This window comes from Macrobrachium nipponense, chromosome 19 (genome assembly GCF_015104395.2).
Source record: "Macrobrachium nipponense isolate FS-2020 chromosome 19, ASM1510439v2, whole genome shotgun sequence".
NCBI classification, from domain to species: Eukaryota; Metazoa; Arthropoda; class Malacostraca; order Decapoda; family Palaemonidae; genus Macrobrachium; species Macrobrachium nipponense.
In genome coordinates this window covers 28838186-28855641 of record NC_061088.1, presented here as the reverse complement: position 1 = coordinate 28855641, position 17456 = coordinate 28838186, and the positions used below count along the sequence as shown (strand labels likewise).

General features: G+C 39.5%; 1 protein-coding gene and 1 long non-coding RNA gene across 2 annotated transcripts in view; one reads left to right on the top strand and one right to left on the bottom strand.

Annotated features, from left to right (window-relative positions):
* Positions 1 to 4133, top strand: part of LOC135215471 (ADP-ribosylation factor-like protein 4C) — a 5452-nt gene extending 1319 nt beyond the window's left edge. The window contains exon 2 of the mRNA XM_064250214.1: positions 138 to 4133. Within this exon, the coding sequence (XP_064106284.1) occupies positions 138 to 168 (31 nt within the window). The 3' untranslated portion in view covers positions 169 to 4133. The remainder of the gene's footprint in view (positions 1 to 137) is intronic.
* The window catches only part of LOC135212814 (uncharacterized), a 508471-nt gene that overhangs the window by 215632 nt on the left and 275383 nt on the right, over positions 1 to 17456 (bottom strand). The gene's annotated exons all lie outside the window — the stretch shown is intronic.

The following is a 17456-nucleotide window of genomic DNA, read 5'->3' as shown; positions in this document are numbered from 1 at the left end:
AGACATCAAAACTGTTAACAGTAAAATTTGTACATGCTAAGACCTACATTCATTAAAGCATTGAAGTAAAAGAGTAGTTAATGAAATAATATTGCACTTTATAAATGTCTAACTCTCTTTGCTCTTTTCCAAATCAGGGCAACGAAGCAAGCAGCCCAAAAGTCCTGAATCGCATATCACAATGGGCAGACTCCATTTCCCGGCTATCAACAGCATCAGTTGAAGATGATCCCAGCGCCATCCAAAACCGCTGAGGTGCACCAATTGGATCATCAGAAATTCGTCTGAATAAACGCTGACTTCCCTACGACTGAAGCCTTACACGCACCGCAGGACTCGTTCAAGCTGCTGCCGTCAGCTGAAAGCCCTAACTGTCATTTATGCCATCTGTCAGACGACCATAGACGGGCTTCGTGTCCGTCATAAGGAAGCAGAGTAGGAGAGGAGGGGTGACTGAAGCCAACCATGTGCCTCTACTTGACTCCTTTTCCCGTCTGGTTTCAGCTTCATCTAAGAAAAGGTCTGCCCAAAGCTACCCCAGCCTTAGAAATGACGCACACATTATATATTAATATACATAATGTATATACCACTCTAACATTCCATCTCGATGTTTTGTCCTTGAAATTCAATAGTGTTTAGCTGTCTGACCGTTTGAAGAACTTGACCGGAGTGTCATAATGCGCTCCCTTGTACAGCATCAGCATTTGGTTGTACTTCCTCCATGCATAGAGCTTTGTATTATTTATAGACAAACGTTTCTTCTCACTGCTGTCACTATACAACTACCGAAAGCAACTTCCTCCGTTGTGCTTTCCCAGAAGTGTTTTACTTTAGCTTTAATGAACGGAGTGATACGTGTGTATGTGTGTGTGTGTGCGTGACATCTAAAGAAAACGATATATAAATGAAAAAGGGTCCATCTTGTGCAACGAAAAATACAACTGATGAGCCCAAAAGCGAATCAATGAAGTGCAAACCTCAAACAGCCGCCAAATTTATATATAAAAAAATGTGAATAAATCGAGAATAAAAAGAGCCCCGTCATCCACCAGAAGTCCAAAAAAATTGCTATCAAATGATGGGTTCGTGTCAGGCACACGAGTCCCCACCGCCGATGAGCCTGGTAAATTTATGTTTTGGGGGCCGGGGGGTGGCAGGGGGGGGGAGAGGAGGGGACAAAGGTCTTAAAGAAGACGCCACAGAACTGAAGTCGTTGAAAATAACAGTTCAGAGAGAGGACATTTACCAGAACATAATTTCACAGATACTTGAAAAGAACGTGACCTTCATGTCAACTAAATTCAGGAGTGAAAGCTGATCAAGATGCTTTCGAAACTGCATCACGGCGACATTTTTTAAGTCGAAGCCATCACCATCCTGACATTTTTTTCCCACGAAAGCACATCTCGCAATGTCGAGATGGACATAATCGGCGACGTGATCTTACATCGTCCGAAGATTTCAATTCAATGAGCTGGAGATGTAGCAAGATTCACAGAAGCGCTCCGTGGAGCAATCACCCCCCAACCCCCGGGAACACCAACGCAGAGAACAAGACCGCAGCTGGCCAAGGTTGCTATCGGCTCCCCAGTTCCAGCCCCCGAAAATTTGGTAACTTATTACTTCACGTTGGCGGTTCCTATGTTTACAGGTAACTGGTTGTTGCGTGTTTTTTTGGGTGATAATAATGTTAGAAGAGGTTCATGCAATCGTGCACTTGCTGCAACAAGGCTGGAATATGAGTCTGTCGAGTGTATAATATGGAAGGTTTTAGGAAAGATGACTTTTATAAATGTGATGATTATCATACAATAATGGATTAAATGTGTGTTGGCTGTCATAATTAGTTGCATTTGCTTAACGCTGCCATTCTTTCTGTTATTTGCAAATGAGAAAATAAATCCTTAATTAATATATAGAATAATCCAGAGATGAATAAAATCACTTATAACTTCTAACAACACCAACACAATGAGTCTCATTTCCTAAAACCCAAAGTAACAAAAATGTAGATTATTTTGTCGAATTTGTGCTTCCACCAGTAAGACAGTGTCATATATATATATATATATATATATATATATATATATATATATATATATATATATATATATATATATATATATATTAGTATGCTCATCATGTGTTTATGCTCTGATAAACTACGATGTTTAATCTTTGGGTATTTTTTGTGTCATTTAGGTTAGTCGTTTTTATCTGTTTTTCTAGAGAGATAATCTTAATGCAGAGATACGTTAAGAAAAATGTGAAATGTATATCATGCCTAAGTTCTCATTGTATTCACTGCAGGTAACGAATGAATTTCTTGTAAAATCAAAATGACTTATAGTCTTAGATTAGGACACTTGTAGGTGAAAGAAAGTGATATTGGTATAAGGAGTTGGGACACACACACACACACAATGTTGTAATACTGTAGATCATTAGATTAATTACTCAATAGGTGATAGCTTTAATAGACATAGTGAACCATACACACGTTAAGTCGTATTTAAAGACACGTCATACACAAAACACATAAACCCCCCCACACACACACATAATATATATATATCTTCCAAGATATCACTTCTTTACAAAACAACACTACGACAGAATAAGAAAATTGAAATGTAATAATACTAACCAATCTCTAAATTTACTTTGCATCAACGCATTTTGCTATGACTTCCTATTTTGCTATTTTGCACTTTCCTTCACAATTTCAAAATCCTGCCACGTTGACATTCAAGCACTGCCAAAGACAACGGTATTTTCCCCAAAGGTTTCTTAAGATATTTCATTTTACTCAATTCAAATACTCCTCTCTGGAATTATTTTGCAACCTTTCCCTGGGCTCTTTCCTTGAAATACGAGAACAGTAGTATTTTACTGCCTGCCTTCGCATTCTGTTCCCTTAAAATACGTTCTGGTTAGGCCTTAACTTCCAAACCCTGAGTTAAATGTCAGCATCTTCCTCCAGTAATGTTTGTACGAAACTTTAGCAGCAGTAAACGAAAGAACATTGTTCCTTTTTTCAGTCATTTATTTACTTATTTAATTTTCTATTGTTGTCGATGCTGCCTCAAATTAACATACGACTAATACCAGTAAGTCTCGCATTGAACTCAAAGTCGGTTACATGAGAATTACAAAAATACATAACAATCAGGAGTAATCATTCACATTTTGGTAAATCTTTCATGCTTTACTTATTCTCTCTCTCTCTCTCTCTCTCTCTCTCTCTCTTTCTCTCTCTCTCTATCTCTCTCTCTCTCTCTCTCTCTCTCTCTCTCTCTCTCTCTCTCTCTCTGTCTGACACACTCGGCCAGGAGACACACATTCTCAAGCGTGGTTTGTTAATTGTCAGCGGTGAAACTTCTAATGGCTTGTACAACTTCTTGTTAAAGAGACTCGTGTTTTACGTAGCGTATTCTTAAGGCTAATTGTGCTTGTACCCAAGAATGTGTGTGTTTGTGTGATGCTTCGGAGGTCAACCCTCTCTCTCTCTCTCTCTCTCTTATTCAGTTAATCACATTTTTTATTATAACAAACTATGCTATACAGATTTCGACGCATTTCAACTTTAATATTTACATATATATTTGTCCCTTAATCATATTAATGACGAGTTAAATATGAGCCCTAAACTGCAGAACTAGCCATACCCGCCCGCCCCCCCAAAAAGACCATTAATGGAAAAATGGAAGGAAACAAAAATATATAACGAAAAAAACCATTAATGGGGAGAAGGAAGACGACCGAAAAAAAAAAAAAAATAAAATAACAGTTGGAGGAGAAGACGAAATAGTATCTAGGCCTCCTCATGGAAAAAAATGATAATGACAGCATAGGCCTAAACAGGTGATTACTTCCAGGAACCGAGGGAGGCAGCAGATGTGAACGGGGCCTTTTTTTTCTATGAATAGTAATAGATCTCAGTTTGAATTTTAAAAAGGGAGATTTAATACTGACGACTAGCTAGCGGGATGGACTAAAATGTACATAATCTTTTATTCATTCACGACTGTATCATTTCTGGGATGAATTTCGTTACACTGATTAATTTCTGATAAGATTAAAGTTCTGGTTTCAAACCTGGTATTCCAGGTAATTTTAGAAGCACTGGATCCCCCCTTATATATATATATATATATATATATATATATACATATATATATATATATATACATATATATATATATATATGTGTGTATATATATACACATATATATATAAAATATATATATATATATAATATATATATATACTATATATGTAGTATATATACACATATATATATATGGGGGTACGAAATTATTATCGACTAAAAAATTCCCCCTCGGTACATATATGAAAATTTATCAATTCCGAGGTAGAGCGAATTAGATATTTAAAGGACATTTGTAGCTCGAATGATTTATATGAATCACGGTGATGTGATAAATATTCATACATACATACATACATACATACATACATACATACATACATACATCACAGTAAAAATAGCTATTAAGGTCAAATTTAATCATGAAAAACCACCTGGGCTGCAGGTAACGTTGTAATTGATTTCGGCCTATAACTCACTCATATTAAATTCCAATAATACATTTGCTTTTACTGACTCGAATATTACGGAAAAATGTTCAGTAATACCTTTTCCCATCCGAGATCTGAAACGGAACAGAACCGTAATGCGAACATTCCAATAATGACTTTATGAGTCAGACTAAACCGAAAATGTCTTATTTCGCTAAAATATAACCCCGGCATTTTCATGTGGTGAATGTGACTTCCACCTGTACTGCAGTGGACGTAAAGGTCTCTTAACTTACTTGACTCCCATTTCCTAAGATTTCTGGATAAGCTACAGAGAATTTAAGAGGGGTCTCTGGCCACTGCATTACACAGAGTTAGTGTATGTATCTGACGCTCTATTATCATTATTATTATTTTTGAGAACTAAAAGTAACAGTATCTGAAAGTCTCTCCTTGTCATTTTTAACCCTGTACATAAAGATTTTTAACATTTATATATATATATATATATATATATATATATATATATATATATATATATATATTTCGCTTATTTAATGAAGTCACGTGCATCTACTGTGATTTTTAAGACTTATATATATATATATATATATATATATATCTATATATATATATATATATATATATATCATAGAGAGAGAGAGAGAGAGAGAGAGAGAGAGAGAGAGAGAGAGAGAGAGAGTCGCAAATGTACAAATTTCAAGGAACTGGAAATCCTACAAAGGATCACCACGCCTGTCCGCGGGATGTCGAAGCGTGATCCCGCGATTTCCAAAGGTTGGCATTCAGTCCCTCGAGGACAATTACCATGCTTTGTGACGAGCCAAAGCCCCAGCCTTCGTGACCTGCAGTCAGTCAGTCAGTCAGTCTGTCTGTACGAGTCTCCTCAAACCCCTTTTTGACCTCTGACCCCAGTTCATAGTCTACAAGTCAAAAGATCAAAGCCGATAGTTCACCTGCCCATAGTTCACGACCAGAGACAATGAGGGCGCTTTTCCCAAGCACTGCCTACGGGATTGTCGTCTCTCCAGGCCCCGGTGTTTGTCGTTTTCTGCTGTTCGCTAAACAATTGCCTTTGTTATCTTTACCTCTCTTGATTTACATCTTTTCTGCTTTTCCCCTTCAATTTATGACCTGCCTGTCACTCATTCGTTAGTGCTTTTGATTCATGTTCCATCAGAACTCCAATCGATACAAATTCACCAATATTCCAGCATTCTAAACCATATATTCGCCTGATGCAAACAATATCTCAGTGACCTCCATTTTGTCTATATTTCGCTCGTTAAGGCATACGCTCGCCCGTCCAATTTACTTATATATTCGACAAGCGACATATTAGACAGACTGGTCCACGTCCAACACTTCCCAACCTTTCGAACACTTCCGAATCCGACATTTCGAACACCTGCAACACTTCGATCATGTCCGAATCTTCCCACTTTTCGAACATTCCCGAAGCATCACTTGGGACCCTCCGACCGCTGAACCCTAGGCTTAAATGATTTCTTTCTTCCAAGTTTCCTCAAATTTTGCCAATGTCTGACTACACTTCCGTGGCTGTTTCTGAATAATTTATGCAGGGGGTCCACCTTTAGGCCTATAGCACGCAGGGCCAGCGATGAGCCAGAAGATATACAAACCAATAGGCCTATGTTTTTCAACCGCTCCTTCTGTTTTCGTTTTGGCAGTTTCTTGAATGGGCTTTCTCCAGTTTTTCACTCTGAAGTAAAGTATTTTTTAATTAATTGCGACTGATATGTGTAATCTCTCTCAATAGAAAAGCATGACATAAAATTTCCATCATCTCTTCACAGACCGGGAGAATTTGAGACAAACAAATGCACGAATTCAGATAAGAGTGTCGTGTCGAACGGGCAAACACTCCGTGGGAAATCCTCGGCGAATCCGAGATTCAAAACTTTGGAGAGAGAGAGAGAGAGAGAGAGAGAGAGAGAGAGAGAGAGAGAGAGAGTTTCTCGAAGTTCGAGTGAGTGGTCATCCTAGATGTAGAGATAGAAAGAAACGCACAGTGTGGAATATAATTACAGACACACACCACACGAAATAAATCTTAATATCATTTCTAAATAGTTACTCTAAAGTGCTCATAAAGCAGTCCTACCCCCAACCCCTCATCATCGTTCCCATACTCGATTGTATATGTAACCTCAAAGTCATTCTGAGATGCAATTACCCCGACATAATCATACACCACTAAAGTAGGTTCTGAACAGAGTGCTTTGAAATGATAAATGTCTCTGTTGGAGAAATAACGCATTGCGCATGCTCTACTATAATGGCTGTTTTTAAAGCTGGTTTTCATCAGCATAATCATATTATTATTACTATTGATTACCGTCTGAACGCTGTGTTGGCAAATCTATAAACAAAAATAAATAGAAAGAACCGTAAGTTTTCTTCGAAACCAAATTTTAAAGGATCTTGCTGATCCTCACAATGAAATTTAAATCGAATTATCAAAAGCCTAGATATTCTTGTTAATGAGCTGATGCTCTTTCCTTTGTATCATAATGCCCTACAGACCCACTTCAGTTATTCTTTAATAAAAAAGAGAGAGAGAGAGAGATGGGGAAAAAAAGTAGTGGCTTGGTTAAGGTACGAGGCATTTAAAGGTGGGAAGCTGTCTATCAACTCGCGACGTCTCCGGAATCGTGTGTACGTGCAAAGGTGCACGGAATCGTGTATGTGTGTGTGTACGTAGATAATCACCCGTACATGCCCTAGGATATTCCCACAATTACCTGCCCACACCAACCACCCACACGTGACCCTGTGACTCCCGCCTGTACCCCAAAAACTGATCCCTGACCGACCCCGTCACCCCAAGGGTCATCCTCCTACCCATGAGGGATGGGAGAGGATTGAGGATAAGGGATGAAGGGGGAGGGGGGAGGGGTAGGGGCACATAACCTGAGAACGCCCTCCTTTTCTACCTCACTTCTCAACGGACACCGGGACCCACCTATCCTCTACCGCTCCATCTTCTCGACTGCTATCTATCTAGTTCAGCGTAAATTATTAATTATTATTATTTATTATTATTATTATTATTATTATTATTATTATTATTATTATTAATGCGGTTTGGTAGAGGTCCAGTCTTTCCTCTCTCTATCTCTCTCTCTCTGTATATATATATATATATATATATATATATATATATATATATATATATATAATGTGTGTATGTATCTATCACGTCGTCATATCGACTGTTTATCATCTGTACATGAAGCAAGGCCTAGGTTCGATCCTGGCCGGGTTATATGCACTTTGCAATTATATTCATTAACTTTCGGTATAAGTTATTTCCAATGTTAAATGAAATTTATATTTTTAGGATATATATATATATATATATATATATATATAAGATATATATATATATATATACTATATATATATATATACCTACACGAGTGCATGATTGAGTCACGGATATATGGAACGTTATGTATATATATATATATATATATATATATATATATATATATATATATATATATATATAGGTGCGTAAGTAATCTAGTCCTTTAGAAGTCGCATCACCATGATTTACTTCACACTGGCATCTCGTCAACTGAATTTCCAAATCGCTCATCTCTTTAATCTGGTCTGAGCTCTTCCACCCAACCACCCACCCTTATCCCCTCCGCCCGTACTTTCTGTAGACTGTAACAATTATGGATTTCCCTTGTAGTAAGATGGCTGGGAAGACCCTCGTGGGGAGAAGGAAGAGGAGGAGGAGGAGGAGGAGGAGGGAGGGCTGTAGACGAAGATAGGGAAAACAAGAGGGTGGGGGGGTGTGGGGGGGGGGGGTTAGGTTGTAAGAGTGAGATCCTCGAGTCGTTATCCTGAACCTTAGATGCGTCTGGAAACAGATAGGGAGATGGGGGACGTCGAACACGGGGAAGGTGGGGACTCCAAGGATGCGAGAGGATGTTGAGGTTAGGGATCAGATGGGTTTTTGTTCCAAGGTTAAGGTAGGAGGATGATGCCTCCTCCTCATTTCGCAGACAGCTGACTGCGTCCATCATTATTGCAGACTACTTTTTTTTTCATGTTGTGGGTTGGTTTAAAATGTAAAATAAAGACTGAACTTGTAACGAAAAGATTTGAATACATTTATATGTGTATGTGGACCTGAGCTGATATCAATATTACAACAAAGAAATCATTGATTTTTCCACCAAAACCGGAAGGGCACTTACTCCTAAAAAGACATAACAACACATGAATATGAACTAATTTTTGTACATTGTAAAACCGACCCTTCTCCAAACGACCAGTGACCTCAGTACCTGACAGGAGGGGCTCTCAGCACCAGAGTACCGCCAGATTTCGTAAACAACCTTTCCGCACAAAATAAAGCTTCCCAGATGCGCGTCTCGGAAAGGTGACAGTGAGTGACACCTGGACGGAAGGTTTTAGACATCACCCGCGACTGAGTGGGCGGATGGGTGGCCCGTTTACTGGATTAGTATGTGGGGGGTGGGACGGAGAGGCCTACTGGTAGGCACAGAATACGGCATAAGCTGTCACCTCTGCTTATGACAACGCATGATCGCTCACATGAAAAATAACCGGACTTACAACGCATGATTATTATTATTTTTTTTAAATATCTAAGCGCGGGCTACTTACTACCTTTGCAAGTTATCATGTACATCACTCCAATGTCAAAATGGGTTGCTTTCTACACATAACTTGAACACAAATTTCTCTTCGATACTCCAGAACACTCGACGGCAGACTTGGCCCCCTGCGTGAAAGGAAGTCGACAAGCCCTTCCTATTATTGTCAACAAGTGTATCTCCATTGTACACCTTGTTTATTCACTTCACAAAAGGCCATTGTTTCTATTTCGAACTCATGCTGGGGGCGGGGGCGAGAGAAGGAAAGGAGAGAGGTGAAAACGTTAACTACCTGACAAAACCCTCCTGCAGAAGACAAGGATCTGTGTTTGTGAACATCACGGGAGGAGGCTCATATTGTTCCGGACGGGGCACAAAATGGATTACTCGGAGAGTCTCCGTGCAACCACCTTCATTCAACTTGATGCAAATGTTCCTCAGGTGGGAGAGACAAACACCCTTTGTGGACACCTGTTTGCCCAAAGACTTCCCCGTTTGACCCTGTTTGCTCTACGCGACTCTCAGGGCTCTCGAGTTTGGGTGCTGAGGTAAACAGTCTCTGTCAACAATAAGATAGACAGACCTGTTGGTTTCAAGACGTAGGACTTGGACATGCCCCGTTTTCAGAGCCAAGAGGGATAATAACAAGGACAATGTATTCTTGCCTTCAGGTCCATTATGCCCTTCGTCGGAACAGTTACCAGAAACCAGTGTTAATTTACAATTTACACCACCCCAATGTGTGTCTATGTGTATGTATGTATATGTATATGTACATATATATATATATATATATATATATAATATATATATATATATATATATATATATGAAGTTTAACAATCTTTTATTTCCGGTATACTTCATAAAAAAGCATAATTTTGCGCTCATGTCGTGCTGAGAAGCTCCCACTCTTATCGGACCCTTTTCTTCTAATTGCACAAAAAGGGAAGAAGTAATAGATCCTCCTTATCAGCTCTGGCTGCAAATAAGAAACTCCACGGCCCAGTTATCATCGCTTCGTGCCAGCTTTAGCGTCAGAGGCTATATATATGTCCTGCTTAATGCACGCCAGGTCTTACGGAGTTCCAATAAAAAAAGTTGAGACTGTGAAGAGCAATAACCCTTAAGAGTGTCCTCCTCCCACGAACGGTAGAAAGAGCGAGATGCACAGCGGTGTGTGGGTTCGAATCCCGTGAAAGGAGGACTTTTACGTACATCAATGTTCCCACCAGATCCCCGGCTTTCAATGGAGAGAGAGTATCCAAGCAGTAAGAGACATCGAAAAGTGAAGAGGTCACTGTGGCTATTAAAAATGCACGTTTTTGGTGAATGTGACCGATCAGCTGACTGTCTACATTCATGGTATTCCGACAGTACCCAAAACAACGCGGCTGGAATATTCAACGGCTGGTGGGAGTTCCAGTTAAACGGAGACTCCTGATTGGTCGAAACAACGAAGCTGGAAGAGATTAAAAAGCGAAAAAACCCGTGAATAAAACACCTCTCTAATGGATGCCGTGGGCCACGAATCCTCTTCCTAGTTCATCTAGCTTTTGTTTACAGCCTCCATTGTTTACAGGACGAGCGTGGGAGATTGACGATTGAAAAGAAAAATCAATTGTTGCCTCCAGGGGATGGATGGCCTTGCATTTTATCATTACCCGCAGGATAAACAAGGAGTCTCTAACTTGTTACTCTGTTGGTTGTCTTTTTAGGGGCAAGTAACGAATGCAAATGTATTTTCCATTTGTCTTTTGTTTAGATGCAAATGCGTTCAATGCACTTTTTCCTTTTCTAGCGTCGATCAAGTGTAAAGCACTGGATTCATGTAGGTGTGGGGCATTTTGACTTCTCTTGCATTCAACTGCGTGTAAAGTAACAAACTCCCTATTCCTGGATGAGAGTTCGTATAGAGCACTTTGACCTTCTCCCGGATAAAATTAGTTATACCTAAAAGCGTTTTTAAAACTATCAAGCTTTGACAACGCTGGTTTCCATTGACATTTTCTCTGAAAGTCAATGGTAGCAGATGATAGGCACTTCTCCATGTAACGTTTCAAAAATTCATCAAAGCTATGATAACAGACATTTTCTTCAATAGCAACAATTGTCGATAATCTCTCTAGATCAAACAATTACAGAAAACGGCGCGGTAATTTTTTCTCAGAAAACTTCTAAAGCCGTTATATAAAAGAAAGAAAGAAAGGAAAGAAAAAGACACTCACCGTCATGTTCTAAAAGGACGGAAAACAAAATGAAAGAGAAAATCAACAGAAAGTCTCTCTCTTCCAGGTTTCTTTCATCGCAGTCATCCTTTTCTTTGGATTGCCGTCAATTAAGCGAGACTATTTTCTCTCTCCCTCTCTCTTCAGGAACACATCTAAAGCAAGCATTATTTCTGGAAGGTGATTAAGGAACTAAAAACATGGTTCTCCTGTCTTCCGCTTCTCGGTGTTCTAACAAAAAATAACGCGACCAACAGACCAGTAATGGTAAGATAATGATGTTCCAGAGAGGAAGATTTCTCTTGGTTAATGGTGACCACGGGCTGGTTCTTTCGACCACGGGAAGGGAAGCACAAAACCGACGTTGTATTTCGTAAAGAACTTGAATGAAGATGTTGCCCACAGTGATGTTACAAAGTATAACTTACGTACAGACACTATATAAAAATGCACGACTTCTAATAATGATTTGGCTCTATCCGCCAGTACTACTCACGGTATGCACGCAATGTATGCAGTGATGCTTCTCGTCCACTTTCTTCCCACACATCACATCTCTGCCGTCTGACACCTCTGCCTCCGGAGATTTCGTCCCTGGGTCCCTCTTCATTTCTCACCCCTTTATTCTGTGTTGATACAGATCACGCCTCGCAGATTCAGCGTAAAGCAAAAGAGGTCCTCCAACTCTTCTCCCTCATTGGAACGTCGAATAAATCCTATGGGCTTTATTTAAAACACAGACAAAAACTACCGTATTATATGTATTATTTTGTTCTTCGTGGTTTCCTCAAAGCCACCCCACTGGATTCCAATTGCCCTTCGAGCTCAAGTTCTGAAACTGATGCTCAGTTTTAAGATCCAACATTCAAGTTTTGTGGTTTGATACTTTTACGACATACACTTGTATACTTTCAACATTAAAAACTTTGCGCTCGTTACTAAACTTTCAACACCTGAAGAAATTTAGTTTTCGGATCGAAAGTGTATCAAACAATTCAGTACTTCAACACTGCATTTAAAAGGATCAAACTCCAACGTACACCGGACGCTGAAAGAATCATCATCATCTTTTATTTTTTATTATTAACCCTGAGCGCGATATTGACTTTTTTCTTCGGCTATTCCTAATGAGATGAGCTTCTGGCTATCATGTGTTCCGAGACGCTCAGTTCTCTGTGCGGAAGAATCCAATTAAAGCGATATGGTGAGAAAACTCCTTGGAAGCCAAAGTCACATTTAGTACTCCATGATGGAGCGGGATTCATAAAAGGGGTAAAAAAACCCATGCGGGGTAAAACCCAAAATGCCAGATCATACATATTTAATGTTACAACGGAGTTATCATGAAAAATAAAAAAACTCAGATATGAATGTACCGTAAAGGAATACTTTTTTTTTTTTTTTTTTTTTTTTCTTCTTTTTTTTAGAGTTGAAGGTCATAAATATTTATCAAATAAGTAAAAGACCATTTCGTCAGCTGTTACATTCTAACATTGCAGGTCTAAACTGCTTAAAATAGCCAAAATGAAGACAAATATAGATGCATCTTTAACGCAACAGTCTAAAGTATTTAATATGTTTCTAATGTTTTGTACAGTGAGCGAAAAATTCAAACAACATGCAGTCTACAATGAAAACTAATTCGCTGAGATAAAAGACATCACTAAATATAGTGCTAAAGCATGGACACCTGCAATCAGCAGATAACAATTAAGATGGGGAAAAAATAGAATAATCATATATGAAGGCAGATAAGGACAACTGTGAGAACTAAGAGTCAAAGATACTCGCAAGGGAAATGGGAAGAGAAATTTATTGCGACCTGCATCCTCTCTCTCTCTCTCTCTCTCTCTCTCTCTCTCTCAAGAGCAGGTGATTCCATGGGATACTAAATGATACGCGAATGCACATAAGGGTCCATTTGGGATGATAAGTCGAGTTGAAAGGAAGTCATAAAGGTGCAATCTTGGCGTGATAAACATGGTGCTGGGTGACCTGAGGCTTAAAGTCTCTCTCTCTCTCTCTCTCTCTCTGATGATCAATTCCCTTCATATGATATTTCGTTACATAACATTTGGACAACGGCAGTCTGAAATATTTCCGAGAATATCATCAGGGGTGTGAATATTGCTTGCAAGTGCCTGGTATACATATGCATACATACCAGTGGGTGTATGTGCGACAGAAATGACGCTCAATCACTCGTACAGAGATGATCAACCTGCGAGAGTAATAATCAAGGAATATGACACGTCAAGAGAAATGAAGCTCAACTATTAATCTGTACTAATAGTCACCCACGCTCAGCGAGTACGGCAAACTGTTTCGAAGAGGTCACGTGGTTCGTGACGCGTCCATTACGAATTTTTCAATGTTGAAAAAAAAGTGGCAACTGTTTTATATTTTTCCAATCTAGCTACTTTTTTTTTAATCTTGTAAATAATTCTTCCATTAGCAGCATAAAACGCAACCACGGAAAAAAGAAGCCAGAGCAGGAGAACGCAATAGCAAACTTTTCAAAACAAAAATGAAGCAAAAAAATGAGGCAAAGTTTTCTAGTCTGGACCACCATTGTTTTGGATGAAGACTGGGCACTCACCAGCTATGCAAAAGTGTCTCTTTTGAGGAGGAGGAGGAAGAGGAGGAGGAAGATGGGGGTGGGGGGTGAGAGATAGCGAAGATTGAGGCTCCAACCCCAGACAAAAAAAAATATGTAGAGGAGGAGGTACGAAGATAAGAATCAACTGAGAGCCAAATAAAGTATAGTGGGTAGATAGGGAAGAAGATAAGAAGGCATGTAAAACAAAGGAAAAGATAGTGGGTGAAGGATTTAAACGGGAAAGTATCAGCTAAACGAAGAAGTGCACAGACAGGAAGAAAAAGCGAATGAGACAAGCCAGCAAGTACTACTGTTTCAAGTATGAAAAGGGAAGTAGTACTATTCCCACATCGTATCAAATTCTTTTAACCGCCCCTCTTCAAATCGCATCCATTCGGAATACAGAAAAGGGAAAATATAAATGGGAGAAAAGCAATTCATTGGTCTGAATTCGTTTTAAAAGTAAATATACAAGAAATTGTTTTTTCCAAACATTTATCCTCCACCGACACCTTCAGTAAATTGTACAAAGACAATGCCTTGGTGTGGGGTATTAGGAAAAAAACTATCAAGACTCTCTCTCTCTCTCTCTCTCTCTCTCTCTCTCTCTCTCTCTCTCTCTCTCTCTCTCTCTCTCTCTCTCTCTCCTCTCTCTTCTAACATATGATCTCGGCAGCCTTTTTATTTATAGCAATGATAAAGAGAAACGTAAGATAAATAAAAACTAAATTTTTTTCAGGGAACAATAATGGACTACGGGGAAAGGGTGAAAGGAAGAAAAAATAAACTATCGTATTGTGTTTGGGTCGTTCTCGGACTTACTTTTTGATATTGTTTTGGTCTCTAAGTAACCCGAACTATTCTCGTACTTTTAAGAGATACATTCAGTCCGTGTGAGTTTGTCAGTTCACTTATTGTCACGCACAGCCTACGTGGAATGTGTTTGATATTGCGCGCTCTCTCTCTCTCTCTCTCTCTCTCTCTCTCTCTCTCTCTCTCTCTCAATCATACCTTGGTCAAGGTAGATCCCTTTTTATCAGCAAAATGGGAAAAAAGGATGAGAAAAGTAGTTCCCTGACAGCTTCCCAGCTACAATAGTGAAAGGCAATGGAAAAAAAAAACAGTTATTCGATAATGGCACCTTTACTGTGCCTCTAGAGACATTTCCCTTTATTTCTCTTAAATTCAGCTTTGAGATTTTTGCCAGACTGCCTCGCTCGTGACATGAAGGAATTGGTATTTTTTCCTCCCGTTGCAATATGCCCTCTGGCATTCAAGAAAGGCAGCGGCCTTTAAAGAACTCGCGCCATGTGTTACTTTTCATGCGACTCTTTCAAAAACAACGATCCCTCTAAGAGTGATTTTAATTCAGGTTTCCTTAGGTTCCCCAATCCTATTTTGCCTGTTTTTAATGATGTCGCTACCTGCTAGGATAAATGTGAGAGGGATAATGAATGGTCAGGATACTGCTATACAGGGTACACACGTGCGCGTACATAAGAAAAACACACACACTCGTAATGAACAAAGTACTTTTATTTTGACCGGATTTTTCCCGTCCATGTCAAAGCAATTACTCTGGCCGACAAGGAAGCGAAAATCATTAAAGCTGAAGGAATGGAGGAAGCTGTGCAAAGGCTGACAACTCTTCCTCCTGAATTCAGCGACTGTGAAGAAAAGAACAGTGGAACGACAGGATAAGAGGAGGAAAGGATTCAATTGGAGAATGGGAAGTGAATATATGTGGCTGCTATGGGTCAAGAGCTGTCATTTGGGGGAAATGAGATACATGTGAAAATTTATCTTTAATCTATTATCGATAAGCTTAAATGAATAAATAATCCACATTAGCAAAGAATTTTTAAATGAAGATTTACGAAAAAAGAGAGGTAATACGTATCACTATTTGATAACGTATACAACGTTTAGCAACCCTCCATATCGATAACAAATAAAAGCAAATGTGAAAAGAAAGGGATTAAAAAAATAAATAAATAAATAAAATAAATTACCCAAAATAAAAGCCAGAGCCCCAAGAGAAAATTGCACTCTATCAAACACGGAGCGAACAAATCGGAGTCATTTACCCTCAGTGACCTGACAGATGAATTGACCTTTCAGACTGCAACTCACACGAAGCCGTGACGAGGAAAGGCAGGAGGCTCTTTTCGCCCTTTGGTGAACGCCCCCGACGACAGAGTCTTGGGCGTGTCACGTCACGTGATTTCTTGCCGTTGATGGTCGTATGATACCTTCCCTTTAGCCTATAAAGAGTCCCCTCTGATTACTCATTCACTGACAGTCACTGAAGACTCATTGACACAAGACATATGTAACTCTGTTAATGAAGGCAGGACTCATGACCGAATGGAAAAATCCACGAATTTCTGAAGATTCAGTTCTTTCTGTTGGGAAGATGGAAATCCCTTTTTTTGAGGATTTATGGAGCAAGTTGCCCTTTTTCACGTACCAGTTTTATATATTGGTCTTCAGATAGAAAAAAATCCCCCCATCACTTTCAGAAATTTCATTCATCTCTGCTGGATGTAGGATGGGAAATAATTCCGTGGGTTGACTGCTATAGGAGATTAATGATTGGTATACGAGTGAAATCAGGAGTCACATATATCACAGGCATTCTGCTGTTGTTTCTCGGTAACTGAAATAACCCATCCTCTTCAATACAAGCGAGGCGAAATAACTGGAGCAAGAGGCAACACGAGAGAGAGAGAGAGAGAGAGAGAGAGAGAGAGAGAGAGAGAGAGAGAGAGAGTAAAATCACAAAACTCCACTTGGATGCGATGCCGTTAAATAAGCGTCTCGATTGTCACCTGTAATTTCATATGACATAACCTCACCCATCCCATCTTAACCTTTGTGTGTTTAACCTTCACTTTCCTTGGTTAATGACGGCTGAAAATCTTCTCTTTTTTTTCTGTACTTAATCTCCGCCTCCCAAACCCCAACCCCCCCCCCCCCCTCCCAAATACATGCGACCTTTCATTTTCCCAAATAAACCTTCACGTAATGTATTGGTCCTTGCAATCAAATGCCACTGGTCGAATTAAGTTGGTGGCTTTCTTGGGTGGGCGGTGGGGGGTGGGGAGAGATGGTTTGGTTTAGAAAGCGCTTCTGAACCAAAATGACGAAGATAGCCAATGTCAAGGCTAATCGGGTGGGTGGGCCACGAGTTGAGGCCATCGAAATTTGGACATTCACTTTTAACTTACATTAGGGATTATTAACGTTCCACATCTCTCTCTCTCTCTCTCTCTCTCTCTCTCTCTCCTCTCTCTCTCTCTCTCTGAAGGTCTGATAGTTTAGGTAATCAGAATCTTCAACCTCATGATACAAAATAACTAAGTATTATTCCAATTTCTCTCTTACCCTCCGCAACTTTTGTCA